At 52.0% G+C, this 21748-nt stretch overlaps 1 protein-coding gene across 3 annotated transcripts in view; it reads right to left on the minus strand.

Moving 5' to 3' along the window:
* AGAP1 (ArfGAP with GTPase domain, ankyrin repeat and PH domain 1) overlaps positions 1-21742 on the minus strand; it is a 562113-nt gene extending 540371 nt beyond the window's left edge. For 2 of the 3 annotated variants that reach the window (XM_029224417.1, XM_029224416.1), the window contains exon 1: positions 21557-21742. In XM_029224417.1, coding sequence (XP_029080250.1) covers positions 21557-21719 — 163 coding nt within the window. In that variant the 5' untranslated portion in view covers positions 21720-21742. The remainder of the gene's footprint in view (positions 1-21556) is intronic. The other variant, XM_029224418.1, reaches the window with a different exon arrangement.
* Between the last annotated feature and the right edge of the window lie 6 nt (positions 21743-21748).

Genomic DNA, 21748 nt, shown 5'->3' on the forward strand with positions numbered 1-21748 from the left:
TTCAGAGGTCAAGGTCTGCTTTCAGTTCAGAGGTCAGGGTCTACTTCTAGTTCAGATGTCTCCAACCAGCAGTGGGCACACGGCACATCCTTCCTAACAGAGAAAGTGAGGCAGGAATGGGGAAGGAAGTACAGGGGTTATTTTTTTATTCCTGTGTCAAAAAAAACAGTGTTTCCCATCCTTGCTATTATCCCCCAAAAGCAAAAAAAAAAAGAAGAATAAATAAGCGAACTCCCAAGCAGATAAAAGTCAGCTCTGCAGTACTTTGCTGATGCGGCAAGAAGTGGCGGCTGACGTGGACAAGGGCTGTCATCTGCCCGACACACACTGAGCCCCACCGTGAACACGTCTGCGAAAAGCTTTGTAGGAGCAAAATCCATGATTTGAGGCAAGTACACAAGAGTTTTCTCCCCACCCTATAAGTAAAAGAACTGCCAGGGGAATGCTCCAGAATGTGGAGCTGTCAAAAAGATTTAAGTATGAAAGCTTCCAGGAGGTTTCCTCTTGGCCAGAGAACAAGTGAGTAATTTCCCTGAGCCAAGCGAAGGTTAATAATCAAAGAAGTTCGTTAAGACAGCCCTGAGCTCACACGGCTAGTCGTAAAGCGCTGGGTGGAATTTGCCGACTCAAGCAATTGGAGGAAAGTCACATCCTCACCCAGGAGCCAGTTTCCTAGAAGCCTTAGAGGAGAAGGTGCTGGCTGAGTCTCACACAGCCCCCGCCCACCTTGAGAGGCTGGGCCAGACCCAGGCGACAAGGCCAGCCTCCCTCACTGAGAAGTGCTTGATCCCTGAGAACACGTGGGTCCATTACCCCACAGATAATGCCACTGGTTCCCACCTGAAAAAGCAACGAGTGCCAGGCTGACCCTTGGTCAGCGCAGAGCTCTGCACTGCAGATCAGAGGCTGGCAGGGTCCACAGAAGTCCGGCTGGCGGTCTTCAGCCCAGCACTGTTGAGATTCTGGGCCACCCTGTGCAACGTCCCTGGTCCCCACTCACCAGATGCCACTAACACCTGCCTCCCCAAAGCTGGGACGACCAAAAATTTCTCTAGACGCTGCCAAATGTCCTCTGGGGGCAAAATGTGCTCCCTCTCTTTGTTAAGAGCCACAGATCTTAGCCAAACACTTGGATTGACAAGGAGCGAAAGTGACGTGGGGGGGGGGGGGTCACAAAGTGCAAGATACCTGCCAACCCATGAGATAAGGATGGCAAATCCCCTCTCTCAAGGACAGGTGCTGTCCTAACAGCCTGCTGAACTTACACGCAGAGCAAAGACGCTCAGACTCCTGGCGGGAGGGTAAAATCCAACAACCAATCTGGAAAACCGTCTGGCAGTTTAAAAAGTTGACTCTACACCCACCACATCTCCCAGCCACTCCCTGCTGGATATTTACTCAAGAGAAACAAAAGCGCGTGCAGCTGGGAAGAACAGTACGTGAGTGTTCATAGCAGATTACTCGTAAAAGCCAAACCCTGGAAGTGAGTCAATCAATATCCAACAACAGGATGAGCTGTGAGGAGCACACACAATGGAATACAACTCAGCAGTAAAAAAGAGCAAGCAACTGATACACACACGACTCATATGAATCTCAAAATCCTGACACTGAGCGAGCGAAGCCAGACGAAGACAGCGTCCATCACTACGTGATTCCGCTTCTGTTAAATTCTAGTAAATGCAAACTAATCCACAGGGACAGGAGATCAGTGCGAGCGGATGGGGGTGAGGGGATGGGTCACAGGGGGCAACGCCTGAGGAGATGAACACGTCCGAGAGCGTGATTGTGGTTTCGGGGTGGCCCATCAAAACTCATCAAAGTGTAAACTTTCAATGTGTGCAGTTTCTCTTGCAGAAATTGTAAGTCTATAAAGTGGTTAGAATAAAATAAAGTAAGTGCAGAAAGGGCAAGGCAGCTGTAAAATTCACCGAGAATAACTGTTCCGTCCCATGGGTGGGGGGGGGGGGGGGTCACACGACCTTACAGGTAAGTCCTGCCTAAGCAGGTAGGGACTGCTCAGGTGGGAACTCTCGGCCAGCAGCGCTGCACCCCCTCCCCCGACACTGCTACAATGCCGGGGATGGGCGCACAGCCACCACCTACACTTCCCACTCCTTCCCCATCACCCAGGGGCCCATCGCCCCTTCCCGGCCTGGGGCAGATACAGCGGTCTGCCCCCTGCACAGATGGGAACTAAGCCCCGCCTGAAAGGCGAGTCTGGTCTGGCACAGAACAAGAATGCAGACCGTCACCAAATGCCCCTGGAAGGAATGCTGTGGACAGAGCACTAGACGGGCATCAGAGAACTGCCAGCCTGACAAAGTCAACTACGGGACAAGCCTGGGTGAGCCTCACCTCTCTCCGTCCCCAGAGCCACTCTCTGAAAGAGGGACGGTGCCGTCTGAGCCGCCCGACCACACCTGCGGTGGAAAGCAAATCCTGCGCCGAGCCCCACGCAGAAGTCTGGCTCTGCTCCCCCATGAAACCAGCATCAGAGCCGAGCACAGGACTTGGCCACCTCCGGCCCTGCCACCTGGCTCTGCATGACCTCAGGTCAATCACGCTGACTTTCAGAGCAGCAATTTCTCCATAATGTGCTAATTATAGCTCAGAGGAAAAGCAACGTCTATTTATACGTGTTTAAAATGAATTGCTTGCCAGCATCTTTATTATTAAGATGTCACATAGGGGCTTCCCTGGTGGCGCAGTGGTTGAGAGTCCGCCTGCCGATGCAGGGGACACGGGTTCGAGCCCCGGTCCGGGAAGATCCCACATGTCGCGGAGCGGCTGGGCCCGTGAGCCATGGTCGCTGAGCCTGCGCGTCTGGAGCCTGTGCTCCGCAACAAGAGGCCGCAACAGTGAGAGGCCCGCGCACCGCGATGAAGAGTGGCCCCTGCTCGCCGCAACTGGAGAAAACCCTCACTCAGAAACGAAGACCCAACACAGCAATCAATCAATAAATAAATAAAATTTAAAAAAAAAAAGATGTCATATAATTCGGGTGCCTTAAGTTTAATAGCTATAGTTTCAACCAGCCCAGAATAAAGGTGTCACAGATGTTCTGAAATCAGGTGAATTTTCAAAGCCACGCTGTCTGGAATCTCTCCCTCCTCCCAGACCAGGAACCTGTCACCGCAGGCCACCAGTTTGTGCCGGGTGTCCTTGCTGTGCAGTCAAAACCGCCAGCCAGCATCCCGACGCCACCAATCACAGCAACGGAGGAAAAGCAAGCTAGCAGCTGTGATTTTCCTGGTGACCACGGTGAGTAAAAGACACCTACAGGAGGAGCACAGAGAACTCCTCATGCCCTCTGCAGACCTTGGGCGGATCTGAGAGGTCTCCTTTCTGCATCATTAAAAATGTCATGAAGGGGCTTCTCTGGTGGTGCAGTGGTTGAGAGTCCGCCTGCCGATGCAGGGGACACAGGTTCGTGCCCCGGTCCAGGAAGATCCCACATGCCACGGAGCGGCTGGGCCCGTGAGCCATGGCCGCTGAGCCTGCGCGTCCGGAGCCTGTGCTCCACAACGGGAGAGGCCACAACAGTGAGAGGCCCGCGTACCGCAAAAAAAAAAAAAAAAAAAAAAAAGTCATGAAGAACCTAGGGTTAAGACAGGAATAAAGACACAGACCTACTAGAGAATGGACTTGAGGATATGGGGAGGGGGAAGGGTAAGCTGGGACGAAGTGAGGGAGTGACATGGACATATACACACTACCAAATGTAGAATAGACAGCTAGTGGGAAGCAGCCACATAGCACAGGGAGATCAGCTCGGTGCTCTGTGACCACCTAGAGGGGTGGGATAGGGAGGGTGGGAGGGAGGAAGACGCAAGAGGGAAGAGATATGGGAACATATGTATATGTATAGCTGATTCACTTTGTTATACCGCAGAAACTAACACACCATTGTAAAGCAATTATACTCCAATAAAAATGTAAAATAAATAAATAAATAAAAAGTTTTTTAAAAAACACACAGATAGGTAGGTGGGAGGGGGAGCAGGGGGGGGTTAGTGTGTGGGTCCTGAATTCGAATCCAGACTCAGCCACCTCCAGGTGTGGGCGGATTTGGGCAAAGCTCTCAACGCTAGGCCTCAAGCTCCCGGCCCGCAAAAGGAGGGTTCTACCACCTCTGTTCTGGGGTGACCAGGTAAAATGACACAAAGCATGCTAAGCCCTTAACACAGGGCGGGGTCCCCCATGCAATAAACAGTTGGTGCTATTACGGATCTTATTAAGGGAGGAAAAGGGAAGAAACCACGAGTGTGTTCATGAAATGTTTAATAGAAATTTCTGGAATCTGGAGCAGGGGCAGCTGTCAGGGATGCCTCCGAGCGACGGTGTCATTTACAAGGCAAACCCGCGCCTGGCGGCCGCTGCACCCCAGGCCCACAGGCCGAGCCAGCCTCCTCCACCAGGGCACCCGGCCACTCACCCACTGTCCTCGCGGTGCAGGGCATTTTTAAGTAGTTACTCATGTCCTCTGTTCCCCAAAACTAATTCATAACTGAAGTCTGAAAGGGAACCACCGGGGGAGGCGGAGGCAGGGGCTGGGACTCCTTAGCCAGCTGGCGTGGGAGCGAGCCTGGCCCACGGGACCAGCCGTCACCAGCCAGCAGCTCCCACGTGACAGGTCCCGAACAGCTGCCTCGCTCGGGGCTTTCCAGGTACAGAAGCTCGGCACAGAGAAAGGTCCACACGTGATGGCAAAATAATCTCCCGATGAAAGAGCAGGAAGTTCTGAAGAAGGGCTCGGCTCCACAGGGTCGGCCCAGAGCAAGTGTGGCCTGGCTGCTGGGGGGCTTTAGGGAGAAGAACCAGCAAGATGTTGCTGCAGCTCCAGCTCCCTTCAAGCTCATAAAAAAAGACTGGAACCTAAATAGTAGAGATTGTAACGCACAGAGAAAAGAGCAAGAAAACAGACTGGGCAGATGGCTGGGGTCTCTGTCCACTGTGCCCTGTCCACTCGGTTCCTTGTCCACCACCAGGCCCCATGTCTCCCCTCTTTGCAGTGTCGGTAGAGGACAAGGCAGCATGGATCTGGGTGGAGGAATAAGTGCTGGGCCTTCACTGGTGGCTTCAAGTCTCGGTGGTCCTGCTTACGTGGACGCGGCTTCTCACAGCTCCTTACCAAGAATGGTCTCGGTGACATCACATTTTGAAACCAAGAGAGAAACTATTGGTCAAATCAACTCAGGTTTCTGATTAAAAATTTTGTTTTTGTGTCCAGAAAGCCCCAAAAAGGCAATCTCAAAGTCATCACTCTTTAGGTCATGTTTTTTTTTCAACACTGGAACCCAGGCTTAACAAACCCCAGTAGCTGAATCTAACAGGAGTTATGTAACAACAGCCAAGGTAACAGTAGCCATGGAAAATGGATATTCCGCACACAAGTTACTGGAAAAGTTCACTGCAATTAGCTTTGCACAGTATCTTCCTACAGAATTCTCAGACAGGGCTTGTTTAAGAATCAACACACGGTTGCAGCAGGATGGAGGGCCCTGTCCCCTATGGCTACAAGACTCGAACCCCAACCAAGACGGTCCATGCATCTCTCCATCCCTCACCTGCTAAGGAGCATTGTCAAGGCTGACGGGACAGCTCTAGGGATAAAACAGAACAAGACTCTGTGCTCCTGCCCTCTTGGGAAAAGACACCCTTAACACATCCACGTAAACATCCACACTCACAGATGTCATTATAAATCGCATTGCGTTTCCACAAGACAGATGGCGGGCAGGGCGGACACCAACAGGGAGCCCGGCTACAGGGGTGACCGAGGTGACTTCCCTAGGTCCCTGGGGTTTAAGGTAAGGCCCCAAGAACAAGTGGTTTTTTGATACTTAAGAGAGTCAAGGGGGACTTCCCTGGCAGTCCAGTGGTTAGGACTCCGAGCTTCCACTTCAGGGGGCACGTGTTCAATCCCTGGCTGGGGAATTAAGATCCCACATGCCTTGCGGCCATTAAAAAAAAAAAATAAATAAGAGAGAGTCAAGCCTTAAGGAGAATTTTGGTTGCCTGTTGTTGAAATAGACAAGCAAGACATCTGAAATCCTTCCACCATGAAAACGCACGGAGGCTGGGGCATTCCTTGTTTTATTTTTTAATTTATTTTATTGAAGTCTAGTTGATTTACAATGTTGTGTCAATTTCTGCTGTACAGCAAAGTGATTCAGTTATACATATATACGTTCTTTTTCATATTCTTTTCCATTACGGTTTATCATAGGATATTGAGTATAATTCTTTGTGCTATACACTAGGACCTTGTTGTTTATCCATCCTATATATAACAGTTTGCATCTGCTAACCCCAAACTCCCAATCCATCCCTCCCCTGTCCCCGCCAGGCAACCACAAGTCTGTTCCCTATGTCGTGAGTCTGTTTCGTAGATAAGTTCATTCGTGTAAGTGATAGCATTATGGTATTTGTCTTTCTCTGTTTGACTTACTTCACTCAGTATGATCATCTCTAGGTCCATCCATGTTGCTGCAAATGGCGTTATTTCGTTCCTTTTGTATGGCTGAGTAGTATTCCACTGTGTGTATGTACCACATCTTCTTTACCCATTCGCCTGTTGATGGACATTTGGGTTTGCTCCCATGTCTTGGCTATTGTAAACAGTGCTCCTGTGAACACTGGGTATCTTTTAGAATTATACTTCTGTCCAGCTATGTGCCCAGGAGTGGAATTGCTGGATCCTATGGCAACTCTATTTTTAGTTTTCTGAGGAACCTCCATACTGTTCTCCATAGTGGCTGCACCAATTTACATTCCCACCAACAGTGGAGGAGGGTTCCCTTTTCCGGGAGCATTCTTTTTTAACTAAACTGTTAGAACGAGAGAATCCCTGTCCCATCAGCAGGCGACATGTTCGAAACTTAAGCTTTCCCCACTTTGTGGGGAGAGGTGGTCACTGAAAGCAAGTCAGAGGAGAGCATGGGAGGAAGGGATGGACACTCAGAGCCGCCCAGAAGCTCAATCCCTAGTCGAGTGACAAGAGGTGACAACTGAAATGTATTTTGCCGTAAGTGCCCCTCAGCTAAAAGCCAGCCTGGACTTTGAAGAGATAATCAGGACGAAGTGGAAGTTAAAACCCAGGGCTCTGGCTGGATATTTTAGACGCACAGGCTCACCAAATGGAAATTTGGTTTGGAAGCAAAGGCAGGGCTGTGAGCTAAGATGGCTTGAAGGCTGGAGTCCAGGGAGAAAAAAGTCTGACCTGCCAGCATAACCTTGGTACAGCCCAGAGACGCACCCTGTGACGTGCAGACAACAGCTCGGAGCCGTGGAGAAGACACTGAGAGACCATACAGGGGAAGGAATCTGCTGATTCAGTCCCCCTGAAAGGCTGCATGGTCAAAGGCCAGCTCTGGGCAGGATGTGGAGGGAGCTGCAGGGGGTCGATGGAGGAGGAGACTACGGACTAACAGCCCTTTGTGAAGTCATGGCTGGCTCAAGGACAACTCAGAAGACATGCCCCACATGGGCCCAGTCTGGGGAACAGGAATTTGGGCCTAATCAGGTTCTGTAATTAACACTGTAATTAACGCTGCTGAGACAGGAATCACACTATAATTTGGCTTCCAGTTCAGCCCAGGATGCTCCCTAAACTCATAAACTGGAGAGGTGAATGAGAGCTGAACTAGACACCTAGCATATAGGCCACACACGCACACAGGCTCGATAACTACACCTGCAGCATCTACCGTGTGCTCACCGCGATGACAATGATCCAGCACTGCCAGGATTACAGAGAGTTCCACACCTGCTTTTCCTATCCCTGGCTAAGTCTGGGGAACCAGGGTATAATGGAGATGTTGGAGATTATTATCACGGACAGGGTTCCTTCTGCAGACCCCTGCACACTCTCCAATGTCATAACAAGGCCTTCAACGTGTGTGCACCTGTTACACAAGGCACACAAGGGCTAGATCATCCACGTACTACATGGATTACATACACACATACAATATGTTTTCTTCCCTTTTTGGTTATTACTCTACTGAGTGAAATTTCACTCTTGGGTTTGTTGAGGCAAAGACGGTGGGTGGAACAAGTGAACACAATGCCCTGGGACAATCTGGCTTCCTCTGACCAAGTCTTCTCCTCCCCACCCTCCCCATCCCCTTCTCCACCTCTACCAGACCAGGTCGGCTCAGGGACTGAGGAGCAATGGATGGGACAGTGGCAGCCACTCTGGAGACTGGAGGAAGCTTGAGCTCAATCAAAGTTCAACACCATGGATTCTAGACTCTGAAACTGAGGCCGAAAGGGACACATGTGTTTCCCAAGGGTTCCATAGCAAGTCACTGAGGCAGGAGCCTGTCTTGGCTCCCCCAGCTAGGGTTGCCTGTCCCCCTAACAAGTCACATAGAGTCATCAGATCCTCCACGACATCATTCTGCTTCCAGGAAGTGATCATGGTTTAACATGATCCAACAAGGAAATGCCTGTGCTCCGTATCAACACACAGACTATTCCTAAAACCAAAGTCCTGGACAAAAAGGATGGCGTGCCACCCCAACAACCAAAACCACCAAGGCCCAAAGTGGGGCTGCCCTCCCACACACACACACGCTCAGCCATAGAATTCAAGTCAGAGCTCAATTCAAAGCGTCCCTTTGGGTTCAAGGTTGAACTGTATCGAGATTAACAACACACACTACTATATATAAAATAGATAATCAACAAGGACCTACTGTATAGCACAGAGAACTCTACTCAATATTTTGTAATAACCTATGAGGGAAAAGAATCTGATAAAGAATATATATATTCAATTATATATAATACATATATATATAACTGAATCACTTTGCTGTCCACCTGAAACTAACACATTGTAAATCAACTGCTTCAATAAAATAAAATACAAAAATAAATTTTTAATTTTTCTAAATTTTATTGAAGCATAGTTGATTTTAAAAATAAATTAAAAAAAAAAAGATTAACAACAAAAACTGTCCTTCCAAAGCACACGTTAAACCAACTTCCCCTGCAGAAGGAGACACTTCACATTCAATCCACACTTAACAAGCACCTTGTCCCTGCTGTGCCTGCGCTGCACCTGGAATCTGACACCATGACACCCAGACGGTACCGTTTCGAGAAATCCTTTGGATTCCATGCCAACATGGAGCCAGCCTAGGAAAACCCTGCATTCTATTAAAAACGCCTGCTGAATTATCATCCTCTGGATGGAGAAATATACAAAGCATTAACTAGCGGAGAAGCAAAGCAATGGGTATGTAAGAGTTCACTCTGAACATTCTTTCAACTCCTCCATGTTTGAAATTTTTCATCACAGTATGTTGAGGAAAAGAGATCCTCCTCAACTTGTAAACAATGTTCACCTCTTTTCATTGCAAAATGTCTTGCTCACACAAATCCCAGACCCTAGGCTGTGGGACACAGAGACCCAGAGGGGGTGCCTGTAGTCCACCCAGGGGGTGAGGGCTCCGTGGACTCAGGTAAGGGGTCTCCCTTGCCACGCCCCGTGCTACACAAAGCGCCCAGGTGTACCAAAGAGTGGAGCAGGGTCCCATCTTCCCGGATGAGGAAGGCTGCACTGCGCTGAGATTCTTTTATGTCCAAGCAGGTGACCTGGAAACTGAAAAACCCAGAAGTGCACCCCTTCAACCCGCATCCCCTCAGAAGCTGACGCTGGGATTCTAGAAGAAACACAGGCTCTCGCGTCTGAGCCTGGAATTCTGAGCCACTTCAGAAAAAGCAGCACTGCCACAAAGTCCAGACCCAGCTCGCCACCCGGGCAGGGTCCCCAAGACGCACAGACAGAAACACAAGAGCCAACTGCCCATGATCTGAGCGCCCACCACTCCCCCCACCCCACAACTCTCCTGCCAAGCAAGGAGTTGAGGGAAAGAGTTTGGGGCTTCGGAGGGTTTTTTCTGGTGTGGGGGGGTACTCTAGATTTAGAGAGCAGGCAGGAAGAGATAGATATATAATTTTTTTATGCCCCAGCATAAGATGACCAGAAGAGCAAGTCCAAATTGAGAAACCTGGGTAAAACTAAACTTATTCAAGTGAAAAAAAAAAAAATAGAAACACACTTTTTTGTGTGAAGACAGTGAGATTTCTTTGGGCAGAGATGAGAGTTTTCAAAGGCCTCCTTCGGAAGCGAGATACCAAGATGCCCAGTCAGCGACCCCCTGCCCCAAATGGCATTAGCTCCCCATCTTCTGGGGCTCAAACAGCGCTTCCTACAGGAGCTCCTGGGCTCCCCAGGGCAACCCCTCCAGCCCTCCCAGCCCACTGCACCCCTGGCCCGAAGCCTGTGCCTGCGCTGACCTACACAGCAAGCAGCCTGTTCGCCTCTGCGCTCCCAGCACGTGGCTCTACAAGTCTACGGATTAAAGCCATAAAGTGAAAAAATAAATATACACCTAATAGACAGATACGGTATAGCGACAGAGACAGAGAGGGAGACACAGACACAGAAGAGATTTAGGCACCAGTCCAGCACCATGGGACACATGCTCTGAGGCAGGCACAGGTGGCCAGGAGACGACCTGGCTGGATGAGCAGGGCCACCAGAGCCCAGGCTCAATCATACACGTCCCACTGCGGGGACTGATTCAGCTCCTGGAGAGCAATGCACGCTAGCTACACTCCTAAGAGGCTGCCGTGCCCCTCAGACACCCAGTTAAGTTTCTGCAGGGGAGGAAGTGGCTGCCGTACATCCCAGATGCCTGCCCCTCAGCCTGGATGACAGACGGGGGTGACTCGTGAATCTATACATCTGAGCCCACCCTGCAGGGGTAGGGTCCTCCCGCCACAAATCCCAGGTAACCAGGTAACCACCCTGCTGTGGCTGAGCACCCCTCCGGCCCAAACCTGAGGGCTTCCAGGGCATCTAGAGGTGGAATCCCCCCACACGGCCCCACTCCTGCGTTCCGTGGGTCAAACTTCGCTCCCTCCTCCTGCCCCCTCCACCCGAGACTCACAGGCAACCTCAGGCCTGCACCTGCATCCTTGGGTGCCCATCTCTGTTCCCCTGCTCCCTTGCCCAGGCCCCCACCTCCCCTTGCAACAGCCCAGTTTTGTGGGGTTTTTTAATTTTTTTTAATTAATTTATTTATTTATGACTGCGTTGGTCTTTGTTGCTGCACGCGGGCTTTCTCTAGTTGCAGCGAGCGGGGACTACTCTTCATCGTCATGGGGCGCGGGCTTCTCATTGTGGTAGCTTCTCTTGTTGCAGAGCACTGGCTCTAGGCATGCGGGCTTCAGTAGTTGCGGTACACGGGCTCCGTAGTTGTGGCTCGCGGGCTCTAGAGTACAGGCTCAGTAGTTGCAGCACGCAGGCTCAGAAGTTGTGGCTCGTGGGCTCCATAGTTGTGGCTCACGGGCTCTAGAGCACAGGCTCAGGAGTTGTGGCACGCGGGCTCAGGAGTTGTGGCTCACAGGCTCTAGAGCGCTGGCTCAGTAGTTGTGGCATGCGGGCTCAGGAGTTGTGGCTCGTGGGCTTTGTAGTTGTGGCTCGCGGGCTCTAGAGCACGGGCTCAGTAGTTGTGGCACGCAAGCTCCGCAGTTGTGGCACACAGGCTCTAGAGCACAGGCTCAGTAGCTGTGGCTCGTGGGCTCAGGAGTTGTGGCTCGCGGGCTCTAGAGCACAGGCTCAGTAGTTGTGGCACGCGAGCTCAGTGGTTGTGGCTCATGGGCACTAGAGCGTAGGCTCAGTAGTTGTGGCTCGTGGGCTCTAGGCATGTGGGCTTCAGTAGTTGTGGCACACAAGCTCTAGAGTGCAGGCTCAGTAGTTGTGCACAGGCTTAGTTGCTCTGTGGCACGTGGGATCTTCCCTGACCAGGGCTCGAACCCGTGTCCCCTACACTGGCAGGTGGATTCTTAACCACTGCGCCACCAGGGAAGCCCGACAGCCCACTTATGAACCCTCCCTGCCACTCCCCACCACCACCGGCCGCCACCACCATTTCTATCCTGCCTGGTAACAGCTGAGCATCATGGCACAACCTTTTCCAAATGGAAATCCATAATCTGTAATTTCCACGGCCCAATAAATAAAAGCACTCCCAGCATGCTCTCTGGGGCTCACCAGGCTCTTCTCCATCCTCTGGCCTCTCCTCCCCAGGTCCCCGCAGGCTGCAGAGAATGGATTCTGGATGTTCCACTCCTATTACCCCCGCCCGCCCGGAAAGCCTCCACTGCCTGATTCCTACCCAGCTTCCAAGTCCAGTTAATCCCACTCCCCTCCCCTGCATCACACCACTTGCTTATCCCAGTCTGGACCAGTGTGGCCTCCTGGGCTAGGTCCGACTGTGCTGGGAGAGGGGCTCCAAGCCCACACGTCTGCCCGTACCCCCAGATGCAAATAGAGTGCTTTGCCCACCGTCAGTGCTCGATAAAATCTGGTCTACTGATTCTCATATTGGCCACTTCCCATACTAAACAAAGTGAGGGTAAGCCCGGCCCTCCCAACCCCCATCCCTCGAAATAAATATTTGCGTTTGTACAGCCACTGGAGACGTTCACACAGGCACACACCCCTCTCTCTCTCAGGCCCTCGGGTCGTTACCAGCTTCCCGGGTTTGGCCTCCTGAGCGTGGCCTTTGTGGAGGGGGATGGGCGGCTCCCAGGACACAGCAGAGGAACAAAGAAAATAACCCCTTGAGAGTAACAGACAGTTGGCAACACTTCGCTGATCTTTTTCCCTTTTGTGTCTCCGCATAATTGCTACGAACAACAGAGACTGAAGAGCACTAATATGTAACCATTAAGACCACGGATCAGTTTGGACGGGGAGTACAGAAGGAGTTTCCCTTCCGATGCCAACAGAGACGCACAGGTCACCTGAAACCCGGCGCCGAGGTGTGAGATAGACTCGGGGTTGGTGTGGGCTCAGCCAGTAGGAGCCCCACTGACCACTGATGTCGGGCAGGAGCCAGGGAGAGCCGAGGGGACCCCGTTCCAGTCCCAGGGGAATCGCGCCATCCGCAGTTTCGAGGAAAACACTTCCTGGTGAAAGATTTCATTCTCACAGCTCCACTTACAAAGCTATACTTATTCCACTAACAGGGAATGAAGAGCCTATAGAATATCCAAAGCTAAAAACCTAATGTCTAAGACAGTGCCGGAAACGTATAAAGCACTTGACTATTTGTTTCTGGACAAACAGCTGGAAAGAAGGAGAAGCAAAGGATGGAGGCAGCAGGCAGCCACCATCCTGAGTGTCTGCAATGAACCTTGAACAGCAAGGAAAGGTCTCCAGACGGGGGCCACCAACGGAGCGGGTTCCGGAGCAGCTACGCTGACCTGCGAGAAGGGCTAACAGGACGCAGCGCTCGGCTCCCCGGCGTGCAGCCCCCAACAGGAATGGGGACACGTGGGCACCAAAGGCACGGCAGCCCTATTCCCAGCAGCCCCGAACACGAAACCACCCAGATGCCCATCGTCGGGAGAACAGGTAAGTAAGCGGAGGCAACCACATGCAATACAGGTGAGTCTCGCCCTGCGCTACAGCCAACTCAGGTTTTTTGATCTGGAGGCTGGATGTACCCACGTGGTCAGTTTGTGAAAACGCCCTCCCTGATGACCTGGGCAACCTTCTGGATCTATGTTTTATGCCAAAAAAAAAAAAAAAGAGCTCAAAAAAACTAGGGCGTTTGAAGTGGTCTCAATCCCTCCAATCCCAAACTCCTAACAGTAACATATGGAAAATCAGAGATCCAGGCTTGATCGTCGAAGCGAAAACTGAAACAACTGTTTGTCTGTCTGAAATCAGGTTCACCAGCCTGACCTGACAGGAGCAGTGTCGGAACAGGAGAAGACTGAGTCACTGCTCACAGCAGTACCCAGATCTTTGGAAACCACAGCAGAGGGTAGGCAGGCCCACGGAAGTCCCCTCCCTGGAAAATACGCCGGTTCTCCCCTCTCAGACAAGGTCAACTGGAAACACCAACAGCAGGCTCTCAGGGCAACCCGCTCTCTCCGAATCCACTTCTATTTCATTACAAAAGGGAGCCAGTAGCTACCACATCTGTGAGACCAAATCTTGCTGACGGCCACCATCTGCCCTGACACAGAGAATGCGAAGGAATAAAAACTCTTTCAGGAAACTAAGGTGGGTCTTGTTTTGTTGTAGGTACTCACGAAAAATTTTTTTTCTGTCGTATGCTCAGTACTGCTGGTAGACGATGTCCATATCACCTAAAACTCACTGAATGAAAACTAAATTCACAGCCTGAAGATACTGTTCCCCCTTTAAGACTATCATGTGAGGATCCGGTAACAGTAGCTTTGTGTGCTAAGCTGGAAAGGGACATGGTTCTCTCTGCAACAGCCTGCTGGATGTTGACATTTCTAAGACCAAACATAAATCGTTTGTGAACATGACCGGTAATTATTTGGAATTCTTCTCCCAGAACCATGAAAAATGTTTCCCACCCTTTTAAAAAAAAAAAAAAAAAAAAAAAGCAGCTTCTAACCAGGATGCTAATGACAACCAGACGGCACAGGCAGTTTTTGAAGATCACACAGTCGCTTGTGTAGAAACACTGCACAAATACTCCCAACACTGCAGCCCAAAAAAAGACAGTCCGCACCAAACAGCGGGAGAAGTGTGAAATTTGCAAAGGAGCCCCTGGTTAAACAAAAACGCCAGTCTGTTCGCAGAGAGCTCAGGGTGGCCACCTGTTCAGGGCCGGTGGCGAGTTCTGATTAGCAGTGGGAGAAACAGTATCAGAGCGATGACAGCCCCCGCTCGGGCCCTGGGCCCAATCCTCCAGCCTATATTTAGTCTGCTCGTCATGGAAATGTCCCAACCTCGCACACAGACAAGCTCTCTGGCTGGCTGCTCAAAGGGTCCAGTAACAAATCTCTTCTGCTGGGGCAGGTACCTTCTCTCCTTCCCTCCCTGGCCACCACATGCAACCAAGGCAGCCCCTCCCGCCGGGTCAGTCGTGAGCAGAGAGCACAGGGAGGTGAAGGGATGGGGCCCACCGCGACGCCAGCCCTGCCCCCGGATGGGTCATCACCACGACCCGCTGTGCAGGCTTCCACACCACAAGATGGGAGCCAACGGGACTCAGCCTCGGAGCCCCGCGGCTCCCGGAAGGACGGGGCTCAGGGCAGCACACACCGGGCCTGGTGCTCAGAACCTGAGGAAAATCACAGAAGCCGCAGAGATTACAGATGAACATCTGCAGAGTTCATTTTCCTTCTCAGAGAAAGGTACTTAACAAAGGGTAGGAATTACGTGGCTAAGCACCAGATCAGAACCCCCAACCCTGGATTTTAAAAATAACTAAGCCTGATCCGCTTTGCCAAACTCAATCACTTAGGCAAAGGCCTCAAAGAACCTGGAGTGTTGGGCGGGGGGGGGGGGGGGGGGGGACACGGGTTTGCTGGAACGTGGAGAAACAAGAGACAGGGACAAATCGGTAGTTCCAACAAGCCAGAGCCAGAGGCACCAACTGTAAACGCCTGCAGGGTGCGCAGGAAAAAAGGTGCAAAATAAGAGAGTTTAGTCCGAACAAAATAAAAAGTCAGTTTGAGACCAAAAAAACCAACAACAACAACAGAGGTGGTAGTAACAGGGCTCCAGGTTCTGCTGTGAAGGTTCCTGCAGCTGCCAGGGCTGCTCCTCCCTTCTGAGTCACTTCCACCGGGCTCCTCACACAGCCTTCTTAAGCTGCTCATAACATACAGCTCTCCTGTTTAGAAACGCTCTTTTAGCTGCACAACAAGTGAATACGGGAGAAGCCCACTTAAACACGCAGGAGGCTACGCTAAGGATCACAGGAAGGGAAGCCCACAGAACCCAGGACCGGGATTTACAGTCTCCCTCCCTAAGGGATGCCCTTGGCAATGTCCGCCACCCACCAGCCACGCTCCTCGCAGGACACTCAGCATCAGGACCGTGGAAGCAGGGAACCTGGACTTGAACCCATTCGAACCTGGGCTTCAGGGCCTCCTCCACTGTGTTTACGCTGTGTCACCAGAAGCAACCTGGGCTCTTGGCCCCCGCCTGTCACCCACAGGGAAGGACGAGAGGACGCCCCTCCGCTGACTGAAAGCACTGCGCAGAGCCCTGGCCCAGGAAAGACGCCCGGTCCGCCGCCGGAGCTCCGCCCCCTCCCCGGCCATGCTTCTCAAAGTGCCGTCCCTGGACTGACAACACCAGCATCCTCTGGAAACCTGTCGAAAGCACATTCTCAGGCCTGCTCCAAACCTACGGAGCTAGAAACTCTGGGGGCAGGGCCAGCAACCTGTTTTCCCAAGCCCTCCATGTGATTCGACTGCGCGCTTAACTTCGAGGACCAAGGCTCTCTACGTTCCACTGAGGATGCTACATTACGTCAGCCACCCAGCCTGCCACTCATCCATCCCTATCAATGGTATCGATTCTGGGTCTGAAATTCACTTCCACCCAGGAGGAAGAAACACCACCCTTTTGCCAAGAGCCAGGTTGAAAAAGTTGCCAGGATTAAGCAAGCACGTCTACATTACGTCAGCCACCCAGCCTGTCACTCATCCATCCCTATCAATGGTATCGATTCTGGGTCTGAAATTCACTTCCACCCAAGACGAAGAAACACCACCCTTTTGCCGAGAGCCAGGTTGAAAAAGTTGCCAGGATTAAGCAAGCACGTCTTTTTCTTCCCCTACATGCACTAGAGAAAACTTCATTTCCACCCAAACACACACGGCATTTAGTTGCCACCCAGGCTAATCCACCAGACCCCAAAACACCCCGGCCCTGACACCTGTGCTCTGGTGACAACTAGCCAAACACCGTCACTTCGGCCAGAGGATCAACATTGTTCAGATCACCAGCAAGGAGCACGAGGACCCAAACGCCAGAGAAAACGCGAGCCCCCCGCCAACAAGTCACCCGCTCAACAAACAATTCCCAGGCGTCCTCCAAGGGCCAGACACGACGCTCGGCATCACCGCGGAGATGGAACACAAGCGCGACCTGATTTTCCTCAGAGGACCCCCAGTCCTTGCTGGGAGCCGGGGCCTGGGACAGACAGGGAAGATGCGGACTTCAGCCAGGCTGAAGGGACGCCCAGAATCCGGAAGGGTCGGAGACCGTTAAGGTATGAAATTTAACCTGGAAATGATGGACCGCCACCCGAGAATTATCTTGAAGGAGGAGACTGTGTCACTCATATCAATAACAAAAAGGCCCCATATTTACAACTTGTATTAAGCCTGCAAGATTACGAACATAGTCAAGCGTGTCCAGGAAGGGTTATGCTCATTCACGGCAGGAAGAAGGGGTTTGTTCCTTAAACACACACACCTGCCCCAACCAGATGAAATAAATTCTTCTAGGCAAACAAACTCTTACAGAAGTTTTGCCGAGGTAAGCCACCACACAGAGAACGTAAGACTTTCAGTTAGCGGCAGCATCCACAAGCCCTTCCTGTCTTGGGTAAAGGGGACACGTGCTTGGGATGGTTCGTACATTCAGCCTGTGGGAACTATGAATAACCAGGAGCTTCATTCCTAGCTCAGAAAGGGCTAGACAGCCAGCGATGAGGTTGACCAGCCCAGCCCATCTCTTTCCAGCAAGTTCCCTACCCTTTCTGGGCCTCCAAGGTGGCATCTGTGTCACTGGATCATCACAAGATGGACTGAGATGACGGAGGTCAAGCACAGGGCACTCTGCTGCCCACAGGTGCTCAACAGAGCTGCTGCACCGTGGGATGAAAGGGGCTCCCTGCCCCATCTTCCCAGGTTCCCCAAATGCTGGGGCTCGGCCCTTCAATGCCCCTGTGTAAGTGCCCTGACCAGGGATGGCAGGCAGAGTTCTCTTGAGAGGACTGGGCCGCTGTGACCTCTCCAAGCCCTCCCAGGAAGCCACGCAAACCACCGGTGGGGCCAGTGGGGAACTCGGTTCCCCCCTCCCCGAGCAGCTGCTTCGTGAGTGTGGAGGCATGAATGCTGGTTAGGGGCTCGACCACGGCCCAGCGTATCATTTGCATCACGGTTCTGCGGCAGGCAAGCTGAATTACAAGGAGCAATGGCTAACAGAGGCTTTACCCGTACTAGAAGAACAAGCTTCATTTAACAAGAAAGACAGCTGACTCATTCACCTCAACTCCATCAACCCCAGGTGGGCTTTTTAAAGGAGAACTGGAGGGGGGACCCTAGGCGAGATGCTTGCTCACCCAGGAGGCAGGCTGGTTCCCGTTGATTTCCGGGCACGGAGAACATCCAGGGTGCTGGCCACACCCCCGGGGGACAGCCCAGAAACCTGACCAGGTCAATCTGAAAACAACAGGCAATGCTTCCTTAAACTCCAGAGATTGGAGGAAAAAAAATAAACCTCTCAAAGTCCGAAGTAAAGATTTGAAAAAGCACTTTTCTTTTTTCTTTTTTTTTTTTTTTTTTTGGGCAAGCTGATGTTTTAAAACAGGACTGAGAGCTAAATCACATTCCCCATACCTTCAAACAGGGTCACAGACCCATTCAGATTTGGGGATCTTGGTGAGCTCTTTCAACTAAAAGACATACAGTTCGGCTCATCATTAAGAGATTTTCCAGTCCAGACCCTCTTGGAATCACTTTGAAATAAGCATTAGCTGAAACATCCTCCCCTTTGACAAGCCCACTCCTCACTCCAACAGCCAACGATTCCTGAAAGACTCGGGAAAACGGGGAAATTTTATGTAAATTACGGCACAAATGCTGGAACCTCACGCCGATGTGATACATCGTATCTCTGAAATTGCTTCCTAACGCTGAAAAGTGCTCACTTTATGCTAATCAGGTAGTTTTGTAAGTATGACGCCAACTTTGCTTAGGTCACACAGAAGCAGGAAAAATGCCTAGCTGCATCTCCTCTAAAATGCAGGCAATTTTCTGTTTGTTGAGACGAGCGATGTTTAAACCATTTGTTATGACGTGCATATACTTTCCTGATTGGAAACGGTCTTATATTTTAAAATTCAGAGAGGTTTACGTTTTGCTACTGTACCATCCTCACCTGCAAGGTTCACAGGCAGGGGCAGATCTGCGTGCGTTTCTTAGAGGTACTGTGATCCTCTGGGCGCACACTCAGTTACAGCGCGGAGTTAAACGTGTCTGCAGTCTCTGTACCCCACGGCAATGCTCTCCTGCTCGGTGTAAGTGAAGAACCCATATCCTACACAATTGCACAAAACTGTTTCTTGCATGCTTCTCTCCTCACAGGAAAAATGTCATCCTGCCACAGCTGAGCAATCTTCTCAATTTCCAAAACATCAATGATGTAGATATAAATCACAACCGTATCTTAAAATTGGTAGTGTGTGAGAACATTTCATTATAACAAATGAACTTATATTTCATTAGGAGGGGCAGTGGAAGGTGCTTTGGGGGGCTGCAGACCTAGGTTCAAAGGATCCTTTGGTTCAGACCCGACTTTGACCTCAGTCAAACGTTCAGGAGGTCATTATCCTTCCCCGAATGAAGCTGGCCCACATTCTCTCACAGGGTTGGTACAGCCCCACATCGAGCTTATGAATGCAAGAGCATGCTTGCTAAAGTTCTATACAAGTAAAAAGGGGTACAGTTGTTAATAATAATGCAAAGAACAGAATCATATTTGAACCGTTCTTAAGCCTCATTAAATTAACCACAGCCCTGACACAATATAAACATTCTTTTTTCTAACAAAAAAATAATAGCATTGCCAAAGTCCCAAGCAGGATTCATCACTGATTCTGCATCTTATTAATGATAACAAGGTTTCCAGCCAAGGGGCCTAAAGTCTGACATAGTACAGGTAGACAGCAAGCTACCAGAAACCACCATCTAGGAACCACACAATGTTTTGGTTATTTTAGAAAAGAAGGAAAAGAAAAGAAAAATGAAACCACATCCTCTTGCTAGAAGGTCAAAATGCTTTGCGAGGGGTGCCCGAGACCCCAGAACTGGGCTTCACGGTGGGAAATGAAAATGAGGCAGCATGAATCACAGTCAGCTAGAGGTCTCTGCACAGAGACTAGGTGCTCTCAGCCAGGAGCTTTCAGTGCTAGTCACCAGCTTTCAAAGTGTTTCATCAGACTCCTACGGACGCTGCCAGAGAGCTGCGGAGAGACAGCGGAAGCAGGCACGGGAGCCCTTCACTTGGGTGGCCACGGAGCCAGAGCCCCGGCTCTGGAGGGACGTTTCTGCAAGCTCACCCAGCATCAGCAGCCGTGTGCCGGTCCCGCGGCCTCCCGCAAGTCTTGTCAGAGCCACACTGCAGCCTCTGCCTCTCGAGGAATCTGGAAGCATCTTAAACGGCCAACAGGGCGGCCAGGTGCTCTGAGAGCCAGGCCCACATAAGGCTGGAGGACTGTTCAGATCCTCCCCGGAATTAGCAAGTCCCCTATGGATACAGGCGGCCAATCAGCAGCCTGGCTGGGATGCTGTTCAAGTCCATAGGGCTGCCAGATGCCAAGAGGATCAGCCCCACCACACCCACCTTCTCCACCTAACTGGTCAAGTGTCAAACCAAGACACTCTGGGGTGAGCAGTTCAGGCAGCACGGCGCCAAAGCAACGCTCTCCTGAGGCCAGTGCCCCCTCACCTGCAGACGGAGGGGAGCTGGGCGATGCCTGCGGCTGGGCTCCCGACACACTCCTGCCAGGCCTTAGAACCTTCTCAGTGTTCCTCAACTGTGGCCAGAGTGGCTTTTGGTTTGGACAGTTCTATATTATGGACAACCCACCCTTCAGTTCTTTTACCATCATTGACCAATAGCAGTGAGAAGGGAAGCAAGGGAACAAACCGGAAGCCGAATAGCAGAGAAATAAGAGCCATGGTAAACCCGAGAAAACACAGGCCCAGGAGAGGCAGAACTCGCCTGAACGGCTCCGGAGGATCACTGCCTCGCCTGACTCGCAGGAAGGCTGGGTGGCCTCCCAGTGCCAGGTGTGTGAAAGTGAGACCCCCCAGGGAGGGTTCTTCTGATGTGACCCAGGACTTTTGGTAGAAAAACACGCCATAGAGGAAGCCAGCTTCTGCACAGGGGCAGGTAGACCAGCATCGGGACACGATGCAGCCTGCAGCGGGGGCTGGCTCTCCGCTCTGGCTAAGGTCAGCTCTCTCCACTGTGCCCCCGAAATGGCCAAAGGGGTTGGCCCTGCCCGCTTAAGCACGCCAGCCAGAGCCTCGCCCCCAGAAGCAACACTTCTCAAAAGACCTCTTCAACGTCCAGCAAGACGCTGGGCCCCAGCCTGGTAACCTGTCGCGGTCCGGTGGCGCCAACCCCTCCGGCTGCCCCGGGGCTTGGGCTGGGTCACTCGGGTGGCCCAGGACGCGGCCACACGGAGCCACTTTCTCACCGGAGACTCTACTGCCCATTAGCACATTATCGCCGGCGATCCATCTTCGCTGGCAGAGCTGGCGGCGCGCTCGCCCAGCCCTCGGCCTCCCCCTCCGCTCTCGCCCGGCCTTGTGGGGTGAGACGCACCGCAGTGCCCACTCGGCGGGGCAGCCGCGTGCCACGGCCCGGCGCGTGTGTACACACGCACGCACGCACACGCGCGCGCCCGCTCCCCCGCGCCTTCCAGAAGCCCCGCGGAGGCCCGGCCCTCACCTTCGATGGCGATGACGTGCTCCCGGATCTGGTTCTGCAGCACCGGCTCCTCCACGCGCTCCAGCAGCTCGTAGATGGAGTAGATGTTGGGGTGGACCGACTCGAAGCGCTGGATCTCGGCCCGGATGGCAGCCGAGTTGGCCAGCTGCTGCTGGTAGTTCATGGTGCAGGCACCGCGCCCGGAGCCGCGCG

Source organism: Monodon monoceros, unplaced genomic scaffold (assembly GCF_005190385.1).
Source record: "Monodon monoceros isolate NGI ecotype Baffin Bay Population unplaced genomic scaffold, NGI_Narwhal_1 Super_Scaffold_16, whole genome shotgun sequence".
In the NCBI taxonomy this organism is placed as follows: Eukaryota; Metazoa; Chordata; class Mammalia; order Artiodactyla; family Monodontidae; genus Monodon; species Monodon monoceros.